The sequence below is a fragment of the Tursiops truncatus genome, chromosome 21 (genome assembly GCF_011762595.2).
Source record: "Tursiops truncatus isolate mTurTru1 chromosome 21, mTurTru1.mat.Y, whole genome shotgun sequence".
Classification (NCBI taxonomy): domain Eukaryota; kingdom Metazoa; phylum Chordata; class Mammalia; order Artiodactyla; family Delphinidae; genus Tursiops; species Tursiops truncatus.
Window position 1 is genome coordinate 20,879,571 of NC_047054.1, and position 25,626 is coordinate 20,905,196.

Here is a 25,626-nt window from a genome sequence, read left to right on the forward strand (position 1 = left end):
ATTTCTTTCTGACTCAGTTTTCCTAATCTGCAAAGTGGGAGCAATAAGTATACTTAGCAATGGTGAGGATTACAGATAAAATAATACATGTTAGATATTTAAGAAGTTAGCTGCTGTTATTATTTCATATTTCCTACACAATACGAGAGACATGCTCAGGCTTTTGCCCTAATTTGTTCTTCCCAGACTGCAGCTGCCCGGCCAGTGGTTATACCCCATTTCCCCCTCCCTCCCAAACTGAGTGCTCACAACTCATTTTTTTTTTTGCGGTACGCGAGCCTCTCACTGCTGTGGCCTCTCCCGTTGCGGAGCACAGGCTCCGGACACGTAGGCTCAGCGGCCATGGCTCACGGGTCCAGCCGCTCCGTGGCACGTGGGATCTCCCCGGACCGGGGCACGAACCCGCGTCCCCTGCATCGGCAGGCGGACTCTCAACCACTGCGCCACCAGGGAAGCCCAGTGCTTATTCTTTTGATGGCCATTAATATACAAGTACGTTAACATTCCTAGCTGATTTAAATCTGGATTATTTTCTCTCTGGATTACTGCTAATTTTTGCCAGTTCAACTGATGGTCAGTTAAAACCCAGAGGAAGTACTGACATCTAGAATTTGGAAGGACACAGAAAGGCAAACTAAAAACAGAAATCACACACCATCTTGTATATAGGGATGTGTAGTGAGAAGGGAAGAACAAACGAAATTGATAATCTAAGACGTGTGTTAGATGGTTTCTTAGTTACCATGACTTGCTGGTGTCATTTAATCACTTTGGTGACAATTTTAAAAATAATAGTTTGAATGGGCCACTCGCCTGGTTGCATCCTTTGTCCATGTTAACGCACTTTCCCCCAAATCGTTTGACTGTTTATGGAATTCCTCACGTAGGCCAGTGAGGCATCAATAAGCCAGCAGAGGTTTTTAAGGCCCTTCCAAGAATCCCCCGCACATGCTCCCCTCCACTTCAGATAGTGGGACTCTGCAGTGATGCCAACAAGTAAAGGGGAATGAACAGGAGAGACACTCCTTGATCCAGTACTAGTAACGGAGTCTAAGTTTTCAAAGTATGTACTTCAGACAGATTAGCAAAATCTATAATAGAGCAAGTTAAGGCCGACTGAATACTCACAAATAACCTGTGTATGTTTAAACTCACTTATTTGTATTTCCTTTTAAGGACGGTCCTAATATGAACATAATTTATTTTAAATGATCAAGATATTTACATTAGGTTGGGTCTTCAAGGGCATATATATCATGTATATATGAAGTATATGGATATACCATATCCATATACATCCATGGAGATTTATACATATATATGTATGTATATATCTCCAAAGGCAGACGTTAGATTTAAGAGTGCTTTGCACATGAATACCAAAGAGATATTATCAACCACAAAGTCAAATATTTGCATACGAAATAACGTCTGGATGAATAGAATTCTTGTGCTCGGCAGATGGAGGGCGAAAGATCGCTATTATTAGTGTTTTTTAAATTTACAGCCCTGTCAAAATTATGTGAAAATATTCCTCTCTAAAGAACTAGAGAGTCATTTTATACAAAGTGGGGTGTGTGTGTGTGTGTGTGTGTGTGTGTGTGTGTAGGGAGTTGCTCATATAGGTTTGTTCAAAGCTTTTCTGGAGCCATCTAATAAACTTGAGTTCCATGTAAGTGGTGGGCTACCACCAGAAAGCCCTGACTTGAAACAGATTTCTAGCAGCAAGGCTGGGATTAAAGATGCATGTGACAACAGGCTTCAAGGAGAGGAAAAATCCACTCATAATAAAAAGGTCATCAAGCCTTAATTGTAAGAATGTCTCTGACTCTGAGAACATTTCTTTCCACCAAAAACCCCCACTAACACTCATGACTTAATGTCCTCATTTAAGAAATGGAAGACATTAAATTAAATTTTAATTTATATTCCACTTTTATGTCTGTTTTCATCGTCCCTCTGATGCAAACTGTGTGCCGAACAATATAAATCGTAGATCTCATTTCCACCCGACAACCTCATCAAACGAAAAGGTGATGATGCAATCTTATTTCGAAGCCAAGAGAGAGTAATAAACACCAGTACTTTTCAGATGCACATTAAAAATAATCCTTTAGGACTTCCCTGGTGGTGCAGTGGTTAAGAATCTGCCTGCCAATGTAGGGGACAGGGGTTCGAGCCCTGGTCCGGGAAGATCCCACGTGCCGTGGAGCAACTAAGCCCGTGCACCACAACTACTGAGCCTGTGCTCTAGAGCCTGCAAGCCACAACTACTGAGCCCACGTGCTACAACTACTGAAGCCCACGAGCCTACAGCCCGTGCTCCACAACAAGAGAAGCCACTGCAATGAGAAGCCCGCACACCACAATGAAGAGTAGCCCCTGCTTGCTGCAACTAGAGAAAGCCCATGTGCAGCAATGAAGATCCAATGCAGCTGAAAATAAATAAATTAAATAAATTTTTTTAAAAAGTCCTTTAAATTTCTTTGAAAGTAGCATCATTATTTTAAGTTAGAGCACAATCACCGAATGGAAAAATAAACCCAACACAAATGAAATCTTATACTATTTTAGTATTTTCAGTGGAAAACAAAACAAGAATTGGGTTTCCTCTGGGTTTACAGTGGCCCATACAGTAAAAAGCCTTTTGTCAAGTGTTGATTCTCTCCTCATTAAGGAACTGCCTGAAACTGTATTCTTGGGTCAACTTACTTTTGCTTCTCCTAATTATATCTGTGTCTCAGAATCCACGACATGGATTTAAACAGACCCATGGTTAAATGTAAACAGATGTGGTGACCAGACAGTGCCCAGCTATTCGTTTGTCTATAAAGTGGCAAACATTGAACCTTTAATTAATAGGACTTGATTCTACCTAAATCCCTAATATAACTATTAAAATGTAGTCCCTTTCAGTAAGATAAATGCCCAGATATTATTTTTAAAGATCCAACAATCAGTCCTCCACCAAGTCTCAATATCTTGTACCTTAATGATCTGTTTGTTTTGAGAACCAATAAAAAGCACTGTTTCAACCAGATTCTCATTTCCTAAGTATCCCTTCAATGCATAAGTAAAGCATCATTCCAGATGAGAACTCATTAGTCAATCCTGGTCTTGCCATAACTGGATATTCCTGCTTCTAATAAGGTTGGAAGAATACCACCTGGGTAACTTGCAACAACTTCCCGGTGCCCACATACTCCACTCTCTACATGCTGACAGTGCCTTTAAAGCCTCTGAGCAACATCAAAAACCTTATTATTTACTTATCGTGAAGCAAGTTCGCTTATCATCTAGAAAAGTTCTCGGAACCCTTCTTGTCTCTCTCCACCATCTCTCACCTTTCTGAAGACTTTAAATAGAAGCAAGGCCTTGGCAACGAAATAATTTATCACATGGTTCAAATTACATTTGTGCCCTGGTACGAGTTTACCTATTATCTTGCACACAGATCTAAATTATAACCAGAGAAGTAGGAATTACCCCCTTCCTATATACAAATGATGTTTTTAAAAGGTATACTTAAAAGCAGAATCTTTTGAAGTCACTATATAATACTGAAAAACAGTATACATGTATTGTTATAGTGATTCAGCTGTATTGAAGTTCATGTTATATTGCTTCTTCAGATCTCTTATATTAACATTTAACCACAAATACTCTTTGTCAGATGCTTCAGATGCCAAGCACTGTGCTTGTCTATAGACTAAAAAGATGATGAATTCATAGTCTCTATAGACCAAAATATAAATGGATTCAATACAGACCAAATGACGAAATTGGATGCCCACTCAGGGGACCATATCACAGACCCAGTGAGAAGAATGGGGTTCATCTTTTGGAGGAGATGTCTGAAATGATCCGATCAATCACAGCTTTCCTTCTTCTCTGCAATGATACACCAGTTGCCATGATCATTCCCAGAGCTCAGAATATGGAGCTCCGACACACTGTCCTTCAGCAGGCCATAGAGCTCGCCTTCTCGAAACACGTGGTAATAGCGCATAAAGGCACCAGATTCCAAAATGTCAGGCTGTTGTTCTTCGACAGAAATGGTGTCACCTGGGTTGGAATCTTTGGAATCAGCTGCAGAAATCCCCCTCCATATTTTACTAGCAGAAGGGGTACCCTCTTCTAAGTTACCTGCATCCGTACAATTCTCCCTGGTGTTGGTGCTACCCAGAAAATTCCCATCTCCATTTCTCCTCACGCCTCTTGGATGGTCTCCATTTAGGTGTTTGTGTGTGGCGGGCGCTCTCAGCCATTCCAGGTGTTTCTGAGAAGTCTCCACAAACACTTCCTCATCTAAATGTTGCTCTCCTGTCGAAAATGGCTCTGGATGATCTAAGTCGAAACTTGAGTGTCTTGAAGGCTGGGTGGATATCGCGCTATTGGCCCAACTTTCTGTGTTTTTCAAGGGTCTCATTTTTTCAATTTGCTTCCTCAGAGTTGATTCATCCAAAGATCTAGAGGAAAACCAGGAACGAAAAGATTTCCCCAGCGTGTTATAGAATCCGTTTTCTTCCTCGCCTTCCTTGGAAATATTTGCACAGCAGGTGCCAGCTAGAGCAGAGTCACGGTCCACGCTGCGGGACCGCCTCGAATCACAGCGCCCCTTAAAACAAACGGGACAGCGACACGCAGAGCAGGGAGGGGGGTAGGGATGGCTTCTTTCTGGATGCCCGCACTGCTTCTTTCTCCCAGGCTGGCTGGATTCCGAGAGGGGCTGGGAGCACAAGGCTTTGTTCCATGGAACAAGCACGTCTTGCTTCTCAAAGTGCCGGTTCTTCTGTTCCATGGCCCAAACATAAATCATCAGCTGGCCTCCAGGAACTAAGACCCTGGCCATTTCCTTTATTGCTCTGATTCTTCTTTGTTTTGTAGAAAAATGATGTATGACTGAAAAAGAAGAAACTAGATCTCAGTGGGTATATACACACGTAAACCTACACGTTTATAGGCTAGTATTTTCCATATAAAAATGATGCATCTTTTTTCCTAAATAAAGACTTTTATTAGAATTATATCACAACTGTTTTCTGGGTGGAAGAATGGTAAAGAGAGAGGTATGCTTTCTTTTTTAAAATTTTATATTGGACATATATACACTACCAAACGTAAGGTAGATAGCTAGTGGGAAGCAGCCGCATAGCACAGGGAGATCAGCTCGGTGCTTTGTGACCGCCTGGAGGGGTGGGATAGGGAGGGTGGGAGGGAGGGAGATGCAAGAGGGAAGAGATATGGGGACATATGGATATGTATAACTGATTCACTTTGTTATGAAGCAGAAACTAACACACCATTGTAAAGCAATTATACTCCAATAAAGATGTAAAAAAATAAATAAATAAATAAAGTTCAAAAAAGAATTTTATATTGGAGTATGGTTGATCAACAATATTGTGTTCGTTTCAGGTGTACAGCAAAGTGATTATACATATACATGTATCTATTCTTTTTCAAATTCTTTTCCCATCTAGGTTATCTATTACAGAATGTTGAGCAGAGTTCCCTGTGCTATACAATAGGTCCTTGCCGGTCATCTATCTTAAAACATGGCAGCGTGTACATGTCAATCCCGAACTCCCTAACTATTCCTTCTCCCCACCCTTCCCCGCCCCGGTAACCAGAAGTACATTCTCTAAATCTGTGAGTCTGTTTCTGTTTTGTAAATAAGTTCATTTGTATCATTTTTTAAAAAAATTCTACACATAAGTGATATCACATATTTGTCTTTGACTGACTTCACTTAGTATGATGCACTTTTGACATGTAGTAATGATTGCTTATAGTTTATAATAATGTTAATATAATATGAAATTGTGTATACTTAAGAGAAAGCAGCTTATAGGTCATCATTTTACTTGCAGTCTTTGCAAAGTTAAAGTGAGAGTCAAGCAGGACTGCCTGTATCTAGTCTTAGGTGGGTTATTAGGCATATTTTTATCAAACAGTATATAGAAAGCACTGGTCTATTAGCTTCTAGAGTTTAATGACACTGTGTCAAGAGAAAACATCAAATTATTTTTCCACACATATGCCTATCACTTATCTCAGGTAGGAAATTTGCACTCAGGAAAGTCTGGACACTACTGCTCAGATATGAGTAGTGAGGGAACAGAGAAGATTAAACAGCTCCTGTAAGCTCAGCATAATCCAGACGTTAGTAATGGTTTCAGGCAAATACATCTCTTTAGTTTGCCTGCCACAGAGAGATAGTAAATGCCTAAAATGAGATGATTATATGGCTAAAGGTGTCAAAGGAAGATTATACGAGAGGCACACTTTGTATTGTTCCCAATCAGGTTTGCTCTCCTATCAGCAGTGCACAAACCCTTGTTTCTCTTACTGTACCATGCAGCAGTGTGAGAGGTATTAGGTTCAAATGCATTTAAAGAACAGGACACCACTGTATTTTGTCCTAGATCTACCAGTGACCAGCCTTATGATCTCTGACCAATTACTTTACTTCACTAGGTGTCAGGCTGTTCTCCCCAATCCCCATCGCCAAAGAAAGGGCCCTTTATAATGGTCAGTTTGAAAGCTTACACTTCTCGAAGTAGTGTCGTGGTCAATGAGCTAAAAGAGGGCAGAGAAGTCAGGACTGAGTAAGGCTTAGGACAGTACTAACGTTCACATCTATGACTACTCCTGGCCGTTAGTGTCCCCCATAACTTGCACCTCATTCGCTCTGGAACTTCCATGGGTGTGTTTTCTAAATGCAGGTGGTCCTCGTCATCTGTGGATTCTGTATCTGCAAATTTGCCTACTTGCTAAAATTGTCTTGTGACTTCAGAACTCAGTATGCTTAGCATTTTCGTAGTCATTCCTTGACATGCATAGAACAGCCAAAAAGTTGAGCCTCCCAAGGCACACGTTCCCAGCTGGGGTCCAGCGAGGAGATGCTCTGCCTTCCTGTCTCAGCTCTGGTGCTGTCAACAAGTGTCCTTTTCACAGTCTGTTTCGTGCCGTGTGTTTTCGCATTTTGGTGTTTTGTTGGTGGTCTCTCTGTTGACGATCCCTCACAGCCCTGCCCCAGCACCGGGTGGAAGTGCTGTCTAGGGTTCGTAAGCCGTAAGGCTGCGATGTGTCTTACAGAGAAAATATGTGAGTTAGATGAGCTCCTTTTGGGTGTTATAGTGCTGCTGGCATGAGTTCAAAAATAAGTCATCTTTAAACAGAAACACACATAAAACAAGATGAGGTGTTGATTAGTTGACAAAAGTATTGTGACCAGAGGCTTACAAGAACCTAATCCTATATTTCCCCTGGGAGCAATGGTTCAGTATTTGTTAATTCAGTGTTCATGGGACATTACAGAACATAACCACGGTGAATAATGAAAATTGACTGTATTCTTGTGTTTTGGCCATTAAACAAAAAACGCTATTAAACCAGGACTATTTTAATACAGTAATTTCTTTTTATCAGATTTATAGGTCTTCAACATTTCAGGATTCTTGGCTTCAGAAGTTGGTTTTTTATAAAAAAAATATTTATTTATGTATTTGGCTGTGCCGGGTCTTAGTTGCAGCATGCAGGATCTTTAGTTGCGGCATGTGGAATCTAGTTCCCCAGGGATCAAACCCGGGGCCCCTGCAGTGGGAGCGTGGAGTCTTAGCCACTGGACCACCAGGGAAGTCCCCAGAAGTTTTGTTTTTAAGGAAGAACATCTTTATATTTTTCATTCCTGAAATATTTGTTATGCGATAATTCATTTTAATACCATAATCTCACCCAGGAAATATCCGAATCTTTCATATTATATTTTATATTTATATTTAACATATAATACTAAGTAACTTTTAAGCCAAATGCTTTTGAAAAAGAAAAAAATTTACAAATGAAGTTTTCATTACATATAAAATGTATTATACATGCCTATGCATACATGTTCTATTAAGAAACATTGTAAATGTAACCCAAATGGGACCTAAACATATATTTATATGAATTTTATCAATGTCAGGAAACTGTGTTGAATTTTAAAGGATAAAAATGTCCCCTGTTGTTTAAAAATCATAATCACAACTTAAAGGCAAAAGTAGTACTCAGTATATGTATCCTGTAGGATAGGGTGTTGAATTGAACAAGTGGGTAGGTAGAATTCAATGACTGGACTCCAGAATCAGAAATTACACAAGGTCATCTTTAAAGTCCTGTTATATCTTGGGATTTTATGATGTATTGTTATTTAATTTTTCAAGGGTGTTTGTCTCATCTAACTGGAAGCATTCAGAATCCGTGGGCTTAGCATAAAGCAGAATTTTTCAACCTCAGCATTGTTGGCATTTGTAAACAAGCTAGATGATTCTTTCTTGTGGGAGCTGGGGAGGCAGCAACTAGATGACAGCAGCACATACACATAACCAGTTGTGACAACCAAAAATGTCTCCAGACGTTGACAGGCATCGCCTGAGGGTGGGGGGCAGTGTAACCGCGAGTTGCGAACCACTGGCACGAATAGTTGGTTGACACTATTTCAACAGATGAACAAATTTTTATAAAATTTTGGTCATACTATACTTTTTTTTAACATCTTTATTGGAGTATGATTGCTTTACAATGGTGTGTTAGTTTCTGCTGCATAACAAAGTGAATCAGCTCTCCAGACACATGTCATACTATTCTAAAAGTAAGCAGAAAGACTGTTTCTTTTTGTAATCTGTGAGTAAAACATAAGGAATGTATAATTAGGTATGATGTGTACTGTCTCATTATTAAATGACATGGAAAACTATATATTTAAAACTATATTTCTTCATGTTAAGCAAGAAATGCCAACATACAGAATTCTAAATAGCGAAGTAAATATATATGGACATAGGAGAGATGGTTTATTGAAAGTTCTCATAATATAGTTCTAAATGTAAAATCTAATTGGAAATTGACTGCACCACGTTAATTTATAGTTACAGTTCATAAAAACACACGCTGGGTTTCCACCCAAGGAAGCATTTTTCATTGGAAGATGGCAACCAGGTGTGCTCCATTTCCTCTGTGGGCAGGAGACTTAAACTGAAAGAAAAGAAAGACTTAACCATGTACAACATGGAGCATTTCCCCAAAGTAAGAAAGTTGGTCAGTAACCCCACGCCTGCAACAGTGGTTCAGCAGCACAGGCTCTTTGTAGGTAGCCAGCTGTATAGACTCTACAACTAAAGTAAACAATAGAAGAGCAAAAAAATACACTTCTCTGACCTCCCTCCAATTTCTGGTTCTTTAGGTGGCATGACCAAACCAAAAATTCTTCCTACTAAAGATTCAGAGCATTGTATAGTGTTGCTTGGTTCAACAAGAATCCCTTCTCTTAATGCTTAAAACCAAATGGACTTAACAGTTTCAAACTGTTAAGCAAAGAAGTAGGGCTGTCAAAGAGCAGGTTTCCATGGCAACCACCTCCTGCCAGTCCTAACTAGTTCCAAGGTTATGGCATCCAAGCCGGCATCCCCTCACTATGCAAAGATACAGGCCCCAGCTAATGGTGGAAATACCGATTTCTCATCTAGTCCAGGACGGAGCAAACAGTCTTATTCCATATGTTTATCTGCAGTCAGTTTTATATAGATTCACCTTGCTTTGATAAAGCTTGTTATATTCAAATACATGAATTTTTTTTAAGTGTGTTGGAGGAAATAATTTGCCCTGCAAAAGATTTTTCACTTTGGGAAAGGATTTGCCACGAGATTTCCTTAAATAACATGATTCCCCAGCATACTTAAACATGACTAACACACTAAGTTTCAGGACTATATGTATTGAGTAAAATGACCCTTACCTGTGTATATTTCAAGCATGGATTTTTGCTGTTTCTTTTCATTTTGGCATGTATATCTTATGAGCACACTTGTTGGGGGAATATGAGGAATGTATTCCCTAGATTTATGAACAGTCTCTGGCAGTAAGAGAGCAGAGTGGCACTATAAAAGCAATGCAATCTGGGACCAGGTGGGACCATCTTCCCCAGCGACTTTTGTACAGTGAGTGGCAGGTTGGTGACACATCCTTCCAGTGACATTCAGTGCCTTAGTCCCACAATATTCTGCTAATAAAGGGCACACCTGTGGCCTGGAAAAGGTAATATGACTTCTAAAGATCTACTTCACGTTGAAAGAATCTGGCTTCATTTCAATAGAACAAAGTACTATTTTCAATGAGTACAATTCCTCCAATACTTTCTTACTCGTAAGTGAAAGAAATTGGAATGAGTCATCAAAAAGAAGAAAACAACAGTTTGAGGGTTGAACTAGTAAAAACAATCATATGTACCACCATAAGTACATTTGAACTTAGTTAAATAGTTCAGTTGCAATATTTTTAAAAATTAGATAAAATGAATTACATAGATCTTTCTACAAAGAATAGATGTTGAGTTGTGAGAGCAGCCTCAACCAGGTAACGTTATTCTCATGGTGAAGAGTGAATGCGTGACGGGGCTGCCTTACCTCCTATGGAGATGATGGCGTCGAAGCCCTGATCCCTAAAGGGGAGATTAAGGTTGTCACATACCATGACTTCACATCCTCTACTCCGGGCAATCTCTACCAATGGCGCACAGTAGTCACAGCCCAGGGTATGTACCTGGCTGTTCACTTTAAGATACTTTCCAGTTCCACAACCTGTAAGAGAAAAACCTGTGTTACACGCTATCCTTAATGGAAAGTGGAACATTGTAGGTTACTTTGTCTTATCACAGGGAATAGAAAGAACTTGATACAGGCAAACCTCGGAGATGCTGCGGGTTCCATTCCAGACCATTGCAATAAAGCGAATGTCACAATGAAGCGAGTCACATGACTCTTTTGGCTTCTCAGTGCATTTAAAAGTTACATTTACACTATACTGTGGTCTGTTCAGTGTCCAACGGCATTATGTCTACAAAAACAATGTACATACCTTAATTTTAAAACAGTGTATTGCTAAAAAATGTTAACCATCATCTGAGCCTTCAGCAAGTCATAATGTTTTTGCTGGTGGAGGGTTTGAAATACTGTGAGAATTACCAAAATGTGACACAGACGCGAAGTGAGCAAATGGTATTGGAAAAATAGCACCAATAGACTGGCTCAGTGCAGGGTTGCCACAAACCTTTAGTTGGTACAAAACACAATACCGAATCTGGGAAGTGCAATAAAATGAGGTCTGCCTGTATTAACTAACCAAGACAGAACACAACATGGATTGAAGGTACACACAAAAACAAAAAGAAAAGCCTTCAGGGAGCACATACATGTTTTTATACAGGAGATAAGAGGAAACGAAAATGGGAAAAAGAAATATTATTTATTGTATATTTAATGAGGTCATGTCCATAGGGCTTTCTTAACAGGATAGCACAATCAAGAAATGTCAGCTGGCCTCCAGCAGAGAATAATAGTTCCCTAGGATCCTAGTGACAAGGTCCAGTCTCTTTACAAAAGTTACCTTCACACACATATTTCATTATGTTTAGGTCTACATGTTCTGGGCATTTATTCTTGTGTTATCTTGCCAAACCTTCATCACTTGCTGGCTATATAAAACAGACTACTGTCAACAACTTTTCAATGGGTATAGATAAAATAACTTACACAATAAAACAGGCCTTTCAAAAATTTAAAATTTGAATGAAAAAACGATTTCAGCATCTTTTTATCCAATCTGTTGTCAGTGCTAGGTTTTAAATGATCTCTATTAACTCTGAATACAACTCTGACAAAGAACTATTTTTTCTTAAATAGACCATTTAAAACAAAATATTTATTTGTTTACTTGGCTGCACCGGGTCTTAGTTGTGGCACACGGGATCTTTAGTTGCGTCATGCAGGATCTAGTTCCCTGACCAGGGATTGAACGCGGGCCCCCTGCATTGGGAGCTCGGAGTCTTAACCACTGGACCACCAGGAAAGTCCCTTAAATAGACCATTTTTGACATTCACTTTCTGGTGGCAGAGACCCAAGTAAGTAATTCAAGATTTACACAGCCCAAAGATTTAGATCAGTCAGATCTCACAGATATTATGGTGAAGAAGGTAGTAACATAAAGGAATAATCATCTTGAAACAAAGCCTTCTGTGATCTAGTACCTAGTATTTTATTCTACCACAGACATATCATCTATTTATTTTTTCAGAAATATTTAAAGATGTCATTAGAGTTGATATCCCTACTGCTGGCATTAGCTCTAAATTTTTTTGCCTGAAAAATATCTACCACTATTCAAAGATGATTAGTTTGCTGCTTTAGAAATACATCTCAACACTCTTTGATAACTCCTCCTTAATAGGTGCTATTCAAAATTATGAGACACTAAAAGCAGAATTAAAATTCATTGATGCCAGCTGAGACAGTGGAGAGCTTGTGAATAAAAAATAAGATTTCCAGCTTCATTATTTCAATGTAAATGATTGAGGTCTTGGAAATATTTTAGATCTCGTAGCCACTGTTTCTAAGAATGCTTTTGCAAAAAAGGATCCAATATTTGAGGGCAATCATGGGGAAGATACAATTCACAAAGTATTTTAAAATTGAAATCCCGAACATTTCAAAGACGATGCTCATATTTTAAGAAAAATCATCTTGTAAATTTTTTTGCTGTTTTGAACTGGCTCAGGGGATACATTTAGAGAAATGAAAGGGAAGATTACTTCAAAGATACTAATAAAAACAGGTTCATAGAACATTGGAGCTAGAGGGACTTGTTCAGAGAGCATATGGTAACAATGAGGAAACTGAGGTCTTTTCAGATTTCATCATCTCCTGAAACGTTCCCAGTGCCCCTGATACCTTTGATATCCTGTATTTGTTTCTCTCTCTTTTTTTTTATTTGCAGCCATGCCGCGAGGCTTGTGGGATCTCAGTTCCCCGACTAGGGACTGAACCCGGGGCCACGGCAGTGAAAGCACCGAGTCCTAACCACTGGACTGCCAGGGAAGTCCCCTGTATTCATTTCTAATGGCATTCATTTTTAAGGATAGTAATGGAACTCCTGAATATGATGCAATTATCCATTTTCAAAGTGCAGACACCGAGATGCTAGAGAGGGGAGATTTTATCCTAATGAGGAAATCAAGAATACTGCCAAGGCTAGTCCCTCATTATCTTAAACATGCAAGAAATAAATCAGAACATTTTTGGTACTGCAGCTCCTGTACACAACAGTCATGCTCCTTTACAAAATCTCAGTGATAACCTTCTGTAGTTCTGCAGAGATACCGTAGCAAGTGTCTGCATTGCTTCTTTTCCCCTCTATTTTGTATTCTGCACCTCACTACAACTAAGGAAGAAAACAGATAATTGCCTCAATTCAACAAGATATTTTGGCCCATGGTGGGCGAGTATTTGCTAGAAATAATTAATCTGAATGTTCCCTCTGAAGTTTGCAGAAAGAACTACATTTTATAAATTAAGAGTTTTTTGCTAAGACCTTATCTGAAAGAGAATTCTCTTTTGCTATGGGAAAAGGAAGAATATAGCCTATTTACTTCGCCTTTTATGTACATCTTTTGAAGTCAGAGATGAGGCAATATGTTTTATTCTGCAGGCCTGGTGCCTGCCCTTTAGTAGGAGCTCTAAATGTTTATTGACTCAGAGAAGGAATGGTAATTAGAGAATAACTTAGCAAATGAAGTCTGACCATAGTCTATGGGAATAAATAATTGAGAGTTAAAAGGCAAGAAGAATTTTAATTCTTGAAAAATTAATTTGAGTTATGTATACAAAAATAAACATTTCAATACTATTAGGATAGTTGTCTCTGATGTCACGTAAAAAGGTCACCTTGCTCAAAAAAGAATCTAGTTCTAGTCTTTATTCTGCTTCCTAAACTAATCCAAGTAAAGCCCTCAAACCACAGAACACCTTCCATGTATCATCTTCTTTTTTTTTTAAATGTTACAGTCCATTTTTATTCATAATTGATTAGTTTAATACTTGCTTGAATTGAGAGAAATATGGGTTTTATATATATATAGGGATAAGGTTATAATAAAATGGTTTGGTTAACCAAATGTGGTTCAGTTTTATTTTTTATTTTATTTTATTTTATTTTATTTTATTTTATTTTATTTTTTTGCGGTACGCGGGCCTCTCACTGTTGTGGCCTCTCCCGTTGCGGAGCACAGGCTCCGGACGCGCAGGCTCAGCGGCCATGGCTCACGGGCCCAGCCGCTCCGCGGCACGTGGGATCTTCCCAGACCGGGGCATGAACCCGTGTCCCCCGCATCGGCAGGCGGACTCTCAACCACTGCGCCACCAGAGAAGCCCATTTTATTTCATTAAAAAAAATTTTTTTTGGAGTACAGTTGATTTACAATGTTGTGTTTCTGCTGCACAGCAAAGTGAATTAGTTATACATATACATATATCCACTCTTTTTTTTTTAGATTCTTTTCCCTTATGGGCCATTACAGAGTATTGAGTAGAGTTCTCTGTGCTATAGAGCAGGGTCTTACTATTCATCTATTTTATATATAGTAATGTGTATATGTCAGTCCCAAACTCCCAGTTTATCCCTGGCATGCACCATCTTCTAATGGCCTTAAATTACTAGCCCATTTCAGGAAAAGGTATTGCCTTAATTGCAAAGATCGCAGGATTTCCTGAGGGTCCTTTGCATTTCTGCTGTCTTTGAATCATCAACGCTCTTTATATTTAAACTACAGTTCCTGCTCACTTCATTCCTGATACCTGCCCTGAAGAGTTAGGTTCCATCAGGAGCCATTATCACACATCTCAGCAGATCAGCTGGGAGTGGGGTGATGAGCTTAATAAAATTTAGCCAATAAAACAATCGCACCACTAAAATAGCGAAGCAGCTAGATAATTCCTGTATGGGCAACTGGAACCCGATTACCTCTGCCTGTTTTTTACCTATGCAAAGTTTTATTAGTCAGTAATTATAAATTGCTAATCTAATAACCAGTCAGATTAAACTGTTGATGATTTTACCTAAGTGGAAAACCTAGAAAGAAAAAATATTTCCTTTTGGAGATAGTCACATTGTTCTACTTCCTTTTTTTCCTACTAATCCCTTTGGGCTTCTTTCTTTCCTTTTCATTGATTTCTTCTTCATTTCAATTTTATTTTAAAACTTGTCTTTCACTGTATAATCAAAATATTCTTATTTACTTACTGAGAGGTAAAAAGTGTAAAGAGTACAAAAATCAAAAGATACAAATGGGTAAAATAATATTTACTAGATATATTTATTGATTTGCACAGCGGTACTTAAAGAATATTATTTGTGCCATAATTTGTAGTAGCAAAATGTAGCAAACAACATACATATCTGTTGGTATGGTGTTATCAGCATAGAAGGCTATGCAGCTTTTAATAGTTAGCAGCTCTATGAGAACAAACACGGAGTGAACTCAGTATATTAAAAGAAACGAGCTAGGTGTATAGCATTTTGTGTAACATACTAATTTGTGTAATTGAAAAAGGGGAATCCACCCATGCACACACTTATATGCACAAATATGCTTATATTTATGTGAAATACCTCAAGAAGGTTATACAAGAAGCTAAGAGCATGGTGCCTCTGATGGGGGTTACTTGGTGCTGGAAGACTGGGATGAGAGAATATTTTTCACTGTACATTTTTTTTTGTACCTTGTTGTTAAGCCATTTAAATGGATTACCTATCAGAAATATTTTAGGGGCTCCCCTGGTGGCGCAGTGGTTGAGAGTCCGCCTGCCGATGCAGGGGACACGGGTTCGTGCCCCCGTCTGGGAAGATCCCACATGCCGCGGAGCAGCGGCTGGGCCCGTGAGCCATGGCCACTGAGCCTGCGCGTCCGGAGCCTGTGCTCCGCAATGGGAGAGGCCACAACAGTGAGAGGCCCGCGTACCGCAAAAAAAAAAAAAAAATTTTAGGCAATTTGTATTCCCCCCATTTTTGAACTGTTTGTTCATATGGTTTCATCATTTTGCAGGGGGGTTGTTGGTCTTTTTCATACTGACTTTGAAGAAGGCTCCACGGAGTAAGAAAATTGTCTATTTTTCTATCAGATATATTGCAGATATTTTTACCTAGTTTGTTTTTGGTTTTTTACTTCATTTATATATTTGTCTAGAAATTTGCCTTGTAGAACCTTTTAAATTTTATGTTGTCAAAAATACCAGTGCAATTAATCCTCATTACTCACAGACTCTGTATCTGCCTCTTCACCTAATTGCTAAAATTTATTTGCAGGGCCCAAGTCTGTACTGGCAGTGCATGCGTGTAGAGCTTTAAACAGAAACACACGTGAAACAAGGTTAGGTATTGATCAATTGACAAAAATATTGTGACCACAGGCTCGTAGGAACCTAATCCAGTATTTCCCCTAGGGCAATAACTCAGTATTCACTAATTCAGGGTTCACGGAAACTTTATAGAACCTAACTACTGTGGATAATGACAATCAACTGTATTTTATTTTATGAGTTCTCCCTTTTTTTGTGTCATACATTGAGAGGCCTTTTGCTTTTGAGAATTTTTTTTAATTATATAGTCATCATCTAGTCCTTTAATGAATTCATTTTCTTATACTTAAATCTTTGCTCCATTTGGAATTTTTGGTGTAAGGTATGAGAAAGTAGCATATATATTCTGTTGTCCCCAAACCTTTTCCTCCCAGCTGATTTAAGATTCTGGTACTTTGCTTATATTATGAGTGGTAAGAGTTCCAAACTTACTGCATTTTATGAAACCAGATTTTTTTTTAAAGTTGACATGATAGAGATGTTTTTAAAGACTCTCCACTTCTACGTGACATGTACCCCTTCCCCAAATTCTACCCTGCTCGCACCATCTTTAACAAGCCAAAAGCCCTGGGCACATCTGTTTCTCTTACCAAAATTTAGAGTGAATGTCAAATTAGACGGAACTTGTAGCTGTAGACTTAACGATTCTTACGGTGCCGTATGCATGTAATTGCTAGAAAGCAGTTTTAAGTGGGCATGCTCCAAATAGGAATCCTACCATGTCTTAAAACTTAATCTTAGATCTCCTGGGCTGTGATTTACCACTTCTAGATTCCAAAAGATACTGAGCCAAAGTCCTCCAAGCAAATCATTATGTGCTTGATTATGAAGATATGATCTAATTAAAGATATGCTCTAATAATAAGAATAGTTAAGGGAAAGGATCCATGAGATTCATAAGAGGTTACAGGACCTCTTCTATAATCTCACAATTCTGGCTCTTCTGTAGAAGGCGTGAGAGCTACTCAGCGTAACCCGCCAAAACACTGTATTCACGAATGTGAATGTCTCTAAGTTAATTATTTTTTTAAATCATTCAGTGTTTTTTAAAGTATTTTTAAAATTAATTAATTTATTTTTTGGCTGTGTTGGGTCTTCGTTGCTGCGTGAGGGCTTTCTCTAGTTGCGGTGAGCGGGGGCTACTCTTCGTTGCGGTGCGCGGGCTTCTCATCGCGGTGGCTTCTCTTGTTGCAGAGCACAGGCTTTAGGTGCACGGGCTTCAGTACTTGTGGCACGTGGGCTCAGTAGTTGTGGCTTGCGGGCTGTAGCGCGCAGGCTCAGTAGCTGTGGCGCACGGGCTTAGTTGCTCCGCGGCATGTGGGACTTCCCGGACCAGGGCTCGAACCCGTGTCCCCTGCACTGGCAGGCGGATTCTTAACCACTGCGCCACCAGGGAAGTCCACTCTGAATTTAAAATGGTCAGTTTCACAAGCGGCCATTTCAATCCTGATTTATTCAAGCAACGTCAGGTTGATTTTTGTGGGAGGACGTGCACGAAGGCTCTGAAAAAATTGCCACTGTCTATATGTTGATTTGAGGGGCTTTTCTACTTTCTGGCTTGACTGTATGAATTTCTGCTATCAAGTGAATATTCCAGGTGCTGACATGCCAAGGACACAATTTCAGACTTCTGGTTAGAACAGAAATGAAAAGTGAATCTGAAAAGGAAAGGCATGACGGAATATATTTCAGATTACGTGGCACCGCCCCAGGTTACCTATGTCAGCGATGAGGCTGCCAGGCTTCTGGTCCTGGAGGAACTGGCGGACACGAGGCCAGGCTTTGCTCTGCAAGTCGCTGAAGTAAGGAGCGGTGCTCTCATACACATCGTGCACATGCTGCTTCTCCAGCTGGGCGGCTGCATGATCCATCCTGGGGAAAACAGGTCCACGCCAAGGAATGCAGTTCAGAGTAGGCACCAGAGATAGCTGATGGGGATGCAGATTTCCTAAAACTGGGAACTTACAACTGCCAAGATTGTGTCGCTTTTATACTTCTGTTTTTCTGGCCATGCCACGCGGCATGTGGGATCTTAGTTCCCTGACCAGGGATCAGAACCACAGCCCCTGCACTGGAAGCACGGAGCCTTAACCAGTGGACCACCAGGGAAGTCCCTGTTTTTATACTTTCTTATAAGCTGCAAAGAACACAGCCTTCACTGGAACCTCACCAGAGTTGTCAAAAGGCTAGCAAATGCATCCTTCTTACCTGCACATCTTCAGAAAACAGTCATTTGGGAATGAGCTAATTATAGTATGTTTCTCTGAAAGAGCAATTCTTTCAGAGAAAGGTTCACTTTGGATAAAATCGTTCTATCGGATGCTAAATAGATTTTAAAATTGCATAGCATGTCACTCAGCACTCCAATCCAATCACAAAGCCCGATTGATTCTACCTTTTTAATTTTTTTGGATTCCAACCATTTCTCTATATCCTACTGATTCTGTTTTAGAAAAGGTCCTCATTTCTTGCTGAATTGCTTCAACAGGCTGTAAACAGTTTTGTTTGTTTGTTTGTTTGCCCTTCAATCCCTTTCCTTCAATTATGCCACAATTGTTTTTCTACAACATAAGTCTTACTGTGTTGCTTCCTATCTTAGACTTCTTCAAAGGCATTTTATAGCTTGTCTGATCAAGTTCAGGTATTTCAGGGGGCATACAAGGTTCTTTTTGATCCGGCCTCCATTTTCCTCTTGAAGCCATTTCTCACTGCCCTTCCCCAGCATCAGATGCACCTGTAATACTCAGTGATCGTGGCTTCTCAGGCATGACACAGCCCGTGTCATCCAGGGGCTGGACGGGTGCTGTGCGTTACCAGGAGAACTCCTGTTCATCCTTGGCATAGGCATTGCCTCCTCCAGGAAGACTTCCCTGACTTCTATGCAGGATAAGGGCAATCAGAAAGGAGTGGGCAGAGTACAAGAGCAGCTCTTAGAGACCTCTGCTTATTTGGGGTTTGATCTTTTAATTATTGTGACATGTGAGTGAGGAGTAGTATCCCAGGGAAGGGCTCAGAATGTGGCTTTTTACCAATCAATATGAAAGTATTTTTAATCTCTGAAGAACCCATTTGACCCTACTCGTGCGTACCAGCTAGCTCAGTCCTGCCCCTTGTACTCCTGTTGCATCCCATGCATCCTCTACAGATTACCAAGGGCCGTAACAGTCTGTTAGATATTTTTCTCTAGCACTGGCTGGAAGATCCTAGGTAATGAGGACTTATCTTACTTAACGCTGAATCCTCAGTAGTTAGCACACAGTAGACCTTCAAAAAATGAACAAACAAGCAAGCAAACAAGCAGAATGGACTCTGAGTACAGAGGGTAACATTGGCTTTGGTAGAAGAGAGTAACCTGGGGAGTGTGGGAAGAGAGGGGACCCTACACCCACAAGCTTGTAGATGGGAATATGGTAAGAGAAGGTATTGTCCTTGCACAGCCTCTGTGTTCCCTCCATACGCCCACCCCCTCATTACTCCCAGTCTAGGAAGTAGGAAGCACTTGGGTAAGATGGCATCTGACTAGTTACTCCACTGTAAAGTGCCTACCCCTCCGCCACCCCTCCCCAGCTTTCTATTTAAGAAATATGAGAGATACTTTGAGACCATGTAAATATCCTATTTCTCTTCATCTCACTCACCACTTTTAGCATACAATCCATTGATGCCTCTTTCTAATTGAAGTATAGTTGATTTAAAATATTGTATTAGCTTCAGGTGTACAACATAGTGATTCAATATTTTTATAGATTATACTCCATTTAAAGTTATTACAAAGTAATGACTGTATTTCCCTGTGCTGTACAATGTAAACTTGTTGCGTATCTATTTTATACGTAGTAGCTTATCTCTCTTAATTCCATAACCCTCTTTTGCCCCTCCCCTTTCCCCCACTGGTAACCACTAGTTTCCTCTCTATATCTGTGAGTCTGTTTCTGTTTTGTTACATACATTCATTTGTTTTATTTTTTAGATTCCACATGTAAGTGAAATCATATGGTGTTTGTCTTTCTCTTTCTGACTTATGTCACTAAGCATAATATTCTCTAGGTCCATCCACGTTGCTGCAAATGGCAGAATTTCATTCTTTTTTTATGGCTGAGTGATACTATCACCAAATGATACTATTCTAATTCCATCATTCCCTCAACTGTGAGGAAGAGCTTTTCAGGATTTACTCTTAAAACAAACTAGCAGTAGGTTATCCCTAATTACCACGGACCTGCCCACAGTCCCTGCAAAAAATCTGGCAAACTCCTGACAGAGTACAAATCTCATTTGTGATGTCTGACAAAACTTCCACCCAAACTGAAACAGCTTATGTTGCACCCTCAACTAGAATTTACAAAGTAAACATATGGCTGGCTATAACTGCCTACACTTGAGAAAAACCCAAACACTGAGCGCTCTTCTCTTTAATCACAATCTCAGTAGACTTAAGTCTGTTTAAAACTTTCCCCCCTCAAGGAATCAATCAGGCAATACAGTCTTGAGAACCGTAAAACAAATAAATTTTAATACTTTATTGCACTTGCCAATGTTAAGTGGCAATCAACATAAACTCGATTCCCCTCCATCTGGCTCCAACTACAAGCTCAGAATCTGTAGTATCTGAACAACACCCCGTGGAGACCTTTCTCTAAGTCTTCCCCCCAAGTTGCCCTCCTTCTACTATAAACAAGTAGCCTCAAAGAGCTATTATAAAGTGTGTGAACAATATAAATCCATTTTGTTTATTTTACACTTAAGATTATATTCTGCAGAATATATAGCTGACCATGAAATTGACTTGTAGAGTTGGGGCCATCTCATAGGACATTTTCAACAGTCTGTGGGTTTAAATTTCCTGCAGTATACACATATGCAAATTCCTTGTGAATCCGGTAATATGACTAAGCTAGTAAGACTAGTGCTAAAGTAGTAACATAGGGTTCAAGCTGGAGCTAGGCAGGTAGGGTTTGGTTTAGCCAGGCGTCTTAATCTGTGTGCTGACAAATTCCAGGCCTTGGAGCTGATGCCTTGTTGGTGAGTCATGAAAGAAGAGAAAGTAATTTGAAAGGGACAGAGAAGTCAGAACGTAATGCACCAAAAACTTGAAGAACTATTTTGGACTTTAAGTGCAATGGAAAGTGGTTCCTTGGAAAACAGGAAAGAGGAGAGAACGTGACAGGAAGTTAATAGGAGAGGTCAGTGGCTTGGTGTGTTTTCCATGGAGAGAGGAGCAAAGAGAGAAACGTCAGCATTCTTGCTTCTAGCCACAGGGTGGTCAGTAACAGGTCACAGATGTTTGTTTTTCCTGTTCTGGGCATGTAACTAGGATAACACTTGTCTACCCAGCTTGATTCAGGCAAAGCCGTGGGGCTTGCTTTGACCATTACATGTGATCAGAGAAGATGTGAATCACTTCTGGGCAGAAGCTCTATGAGCCAGTGTGTGTCTCTGTGATCGTGGAAACATCAGCCCAGGTCCCTGAGTGACTCCCCTTTATGGATGGACAGTGTACATGTTTTAAGCCAAAAACAAGGGAACAAACAGCTCATCATAAAGGATCTTGATTATCTATCTAGATAATGAAAAAGTAAAAACTATTAATCATATTCTGTTAGAAGATAACTTGTTACCATGTGAGTTTGTCCTGTCTTTTCTTTATAAATACTAATACTTTTTACTGTAGATAGAACAAAATTGGGAGAAAACAGAATACGGTTCTATATCCCACTTTTTTAAACTTAATTTAATATTGTGAGCCAGGGAAGGAAAGGAGAGAGGCAGGGAGAAAGGACAGTAATATCTGTGGACCTGAAAGCGTGAAGGCATCAAGGTATTGCTGGAAGCGGTTTCTGTCAACTTGTGTGTGTGTGTATTTAACAGTAAGACATCAGTTTGAAAAAGAAGAGAATCTGTCAAAGGTCGTAGTGAAAAATAACTTTGCAGAGCTAAGATTCGAGGGAATACTTAATCTCTCCCCAAGCCTGAGCCCAAGCACTTATGACCATTATTTACAATCCCAGACATTTCAGAGATTAAATACTTTTTAAAATTTCTGCTTACCCACTCTTCCTTTGAGGAACTGCACCTCTCTTTGGACTTCGAGTGATGCTGGAGCCTGCCAGTCACGTAGGACAGGGGTGGACACATGACCTAATCTAGGACAATCATTCTCTCTCCCCTGGGAAACTGACAAGAGGTAGTTGAAGTCAGATCACTAAAGAAATATCGTCCAGTTTCTCCTAAGTCTTACCTTTCCTGAGGTTTGGTTTGCAGCTCTTCTGTTCTATCAGCTACTTAGTATACTCCCAACAAATCCCTCCTCGTTTGTTTTGATGTTTGCAGGCAAAGCACTTTATTTCAGACTTGAATTCATCTTCACGGTCACCACGTGGACGTCAGGGGGTGTCACAGTGGAAGAGATGCGCTGTGGCCACCAGAGTCCCAAGAGGACTTGCCACACATAGATGAAAGGACTCTTGTTGGAGCCCTCTGGCAACAGAACATGGTGGGATGCAATGTCCTATTGGAACCCATGCTGGACTAAGAGAAGATCAGAGCTGTTGTCATAGTGCGGCCATCTTTGCCACCTGTCCGTCTTTCTTTTCTGTGCTGCCACAACCTAGTATCTGAGCTGTTCTTACGGCTTTCTAGTTGGTCTCTCTGTCCCCCTTGCCTTCCTCCCACTTCTCACACCCGTCAACCTCTAATATATCCGTAATGCTGGGAGGTTGCAATACTCCTTTTCAATCACTATTCACTTGGTGGAGACACCATACGCTCCTATAGTAAAAGGCAACTGCAAAGACCACGTTGCATATGTGCTATTCTTAGCCTGATGGCTGTAACTTGTAATTTCCCTCCATGAACCCAGGAAAAGCAGTTTAGAACCTCTAGTTCATGCCGATGCTGGATAGTTTTCCTATAATGTGCATTTGATAATCTCCCCTCTCTGTTGAAAACCCTTCAGGAGACCTCTATGAGATGAAGCTTTCACTCCTCCATCTGGCATTCAAAAACCTCCATGACCTGGTCCCAGTCCAGCTTTCCAGCCATGTCCTATAACTTCCACAGCTCAAATTCTCAGCTCTACCCAAAGACCTCTACTCACCTTTCCCTGAGTGGGGCTTCTTTATAGCTCATCGTTCAGGTCTTTGCTGAAGCCAGCAGGCTGTTCTTTCTCATCTGAAATGCTTCCCTTCCACAATCTTACCTTCAAAGTCTAGCTCAGCCTCTTTCTCCTCCGTAAAGACTTTAAGGATAGCTATCCATAAAAGTAATAATTTCTCTCCGTATTTCTATATACTGCATATTTATTGTCACTATCACTCTTAGAGCATTTCTCCTGATACTGTCTTGAACTCTCAACTTTGTATATGTTCCCAACTAGATTAGAAGCTCCTGGAGGGCGGAGGGCAGAACTGAAATTTGATCTTTCTTTTATATATATCATAGTGCCTTCACTCAATAATTAACTGTAGAACTAATGAATCAGTGAGCTGTTTCCTTAGCTCCCTATGCAAGACAACAGTGCTTTCCTCCAGATAAACTGGCCCTCAGATATTCGGTCATAAATCATTAATCCCCTGGTAGGAGTCAAGAGGCACTCAGGAAGCAGGGCTAAGACGGAGCTTTCCCGGTTGTGTTTTGTGTTTCATAATTTCCTTCCCTTGCAGAGGCCTGTTTCAGAGATATACCCTAGACACACAATAGTCACATTTTTATAACTAAAAACAAATATAAATAACTGTAAACTGTTCTCTTGTTATAAATGCCACAGAAGACACAGTAGTTAAAAAAAGAGAATAGAACTGCTTTAAATCTCAAAGATAGATTCAAACTATAATTCTAAAGTGAAAATACAAATTGGTCTGGACAGTTCAAAGACTTTACTTACATAATAAAAAGACTTCATTATAAAACACGTAGGTTTATTTTTAAACCTCTTAATATATGATACTTCAAATGTAACACCTACATATTATTTTCAAGTACAAATTATACCGCAACCTTTTGAATGATAGAAACTATCATTTCACAATATGCTTAAGTCCTAGAAACACATTTTGTTCTCTAATAAAACACAATAAACTCCAGCTTACCTTATATCACATTGTCATAAATTTTAAATGAAAGGAATTGGGACCAATTAGGTTTCCCGAATGCGCTCATATTATGTGAATTGCTGGGATAGCTGAAAGCTACTAACCTGAGTCATCTTGTGATTACAGAAAATTACTTCTTGTCTTTGTGAGTCATGGCAGTTTCCACCCTCAGAGAGTGATAGTTGTTGTTCTAATTTTCTCAATGTGTAATGTAAATGCAAAGTAGTAGGAGTGGAATCAAATAGCGAGGCCCTTCGCACGACAGACCACTCTGTACGAGCCTTTGAAGGGAATACAGGACCTATTAGAGAAAAAAACAAATACGAAAGTTCATTTTACATAATAAAAATATTGAACCAGCTACAGCCCAGGTTGACCTCTTGACAGATGCATAAATTACCCAGAGAAGAAGGGATTAGAAAGAACTGTTAATACATGAAACATGCCAGAACTATAAGAGTAGTTTCTGAATCAATTCCTCAGCTTTCTGTAGAACATACAGTACTTGCTCCCAAAATTAAATTGGGTGATTTCATCTTGTTCCTCAAAAAGTTACAAGCACTGAGAGTCAACTTTGAAGGCAGTGGTTTAATTAAATGTAACTATTTAAGAGATACGACTAAATGTTATTAAGTCATTCAAGTACAATTTAACTGTTCAATATTTGCTCATATCATCAGCTATTTCCATGTGCCTTTGACAAGTATTCCTAGTTACTCTTCGTTGTGCGCAATTACTTTTTTCTTTTTTCATAATAGAGCAGGTCTGTCATGAAGCTCATCAAAAGACTCTGAGTTGCTTTTTAAAAAAAAAAAAAAAAGGACCTTGTATGACAGAAAGCACTTTGTAATGGAGAGGTCTTAGGATGTAAAATGAGGTCTGAAGAGATGTCTGGTGCGGTAAGAAAAGCCCATCCTGTAACACCTGGGGCCCTGATTCCTTACCTGTAAATGAGGCCCATGGACTTTAATCTTGATCATAGTTCTCAACCATTTTCCTCAGTCTTCACATCCTTCGTGTGTGCACCTCAGTGCCACGAACTGTACCCCTTTATTACAGTGATTCTCAGGATGGTCCCCGAACTCCCCCGAGCTCCCCATCCACCCCACTCTTGGTCCCTCTTTAAGAAGCACTGATTTGGGTGTGCTTTGGAAAGCTTTTGTCTGGTCTTCAGAGTATGCATATACATTTTAACATGTTATCTCTCACACCTGTGAGACATCTCTCAGTCATATGCAGGTATACAGTCTGTACCACTGAGAGCCACAAAGCTTGGCTTTTTAGGAAGAACATTTAGGAAGAGTCT

At 39.8% G+C, this 25,626-nt stretch overlaps 1 protein-coding gene and 1 long non-coding RNA gene across 3 annotated transcripts in view; one reads left to right on the forward strand and one right to left on the reverse strand.

The window, feature by feature from the left end:
* The window catches only part of LOC109547665 (uncharacterized), a 199,744-nt gene that overhangs the window by 33,029 nt on the left and 141,089 nt on the right, over positions 1–25,626 (forward strand). The gene's annotated exons all lie outside the window — the stretch shown is intronic.
* On the reverse strand, positions 235–23,991 carry TRMT9B (tRNA methyltransferase 9B (putative)). The gene is made up of 4 exons (XM_004319082.4): positions 22,279–23,991; positions 17,948–18,102; positions 10,449–10,622; positions 235–4,902 (listed from the first exon to the last, which is right to left on the reverse strand). The coding sequence occupies exons 2-4, from the start codon at positions 18,099–18,101 to the stop codon at positions 3,869–3,871; spliced, it is 1,362 nt and encodes a 453-aa protein (XP_004319130.1). The 5' UTR covers position 18,102; positions 22,279–23,991; the 3' UTR covers positions 235–3,868.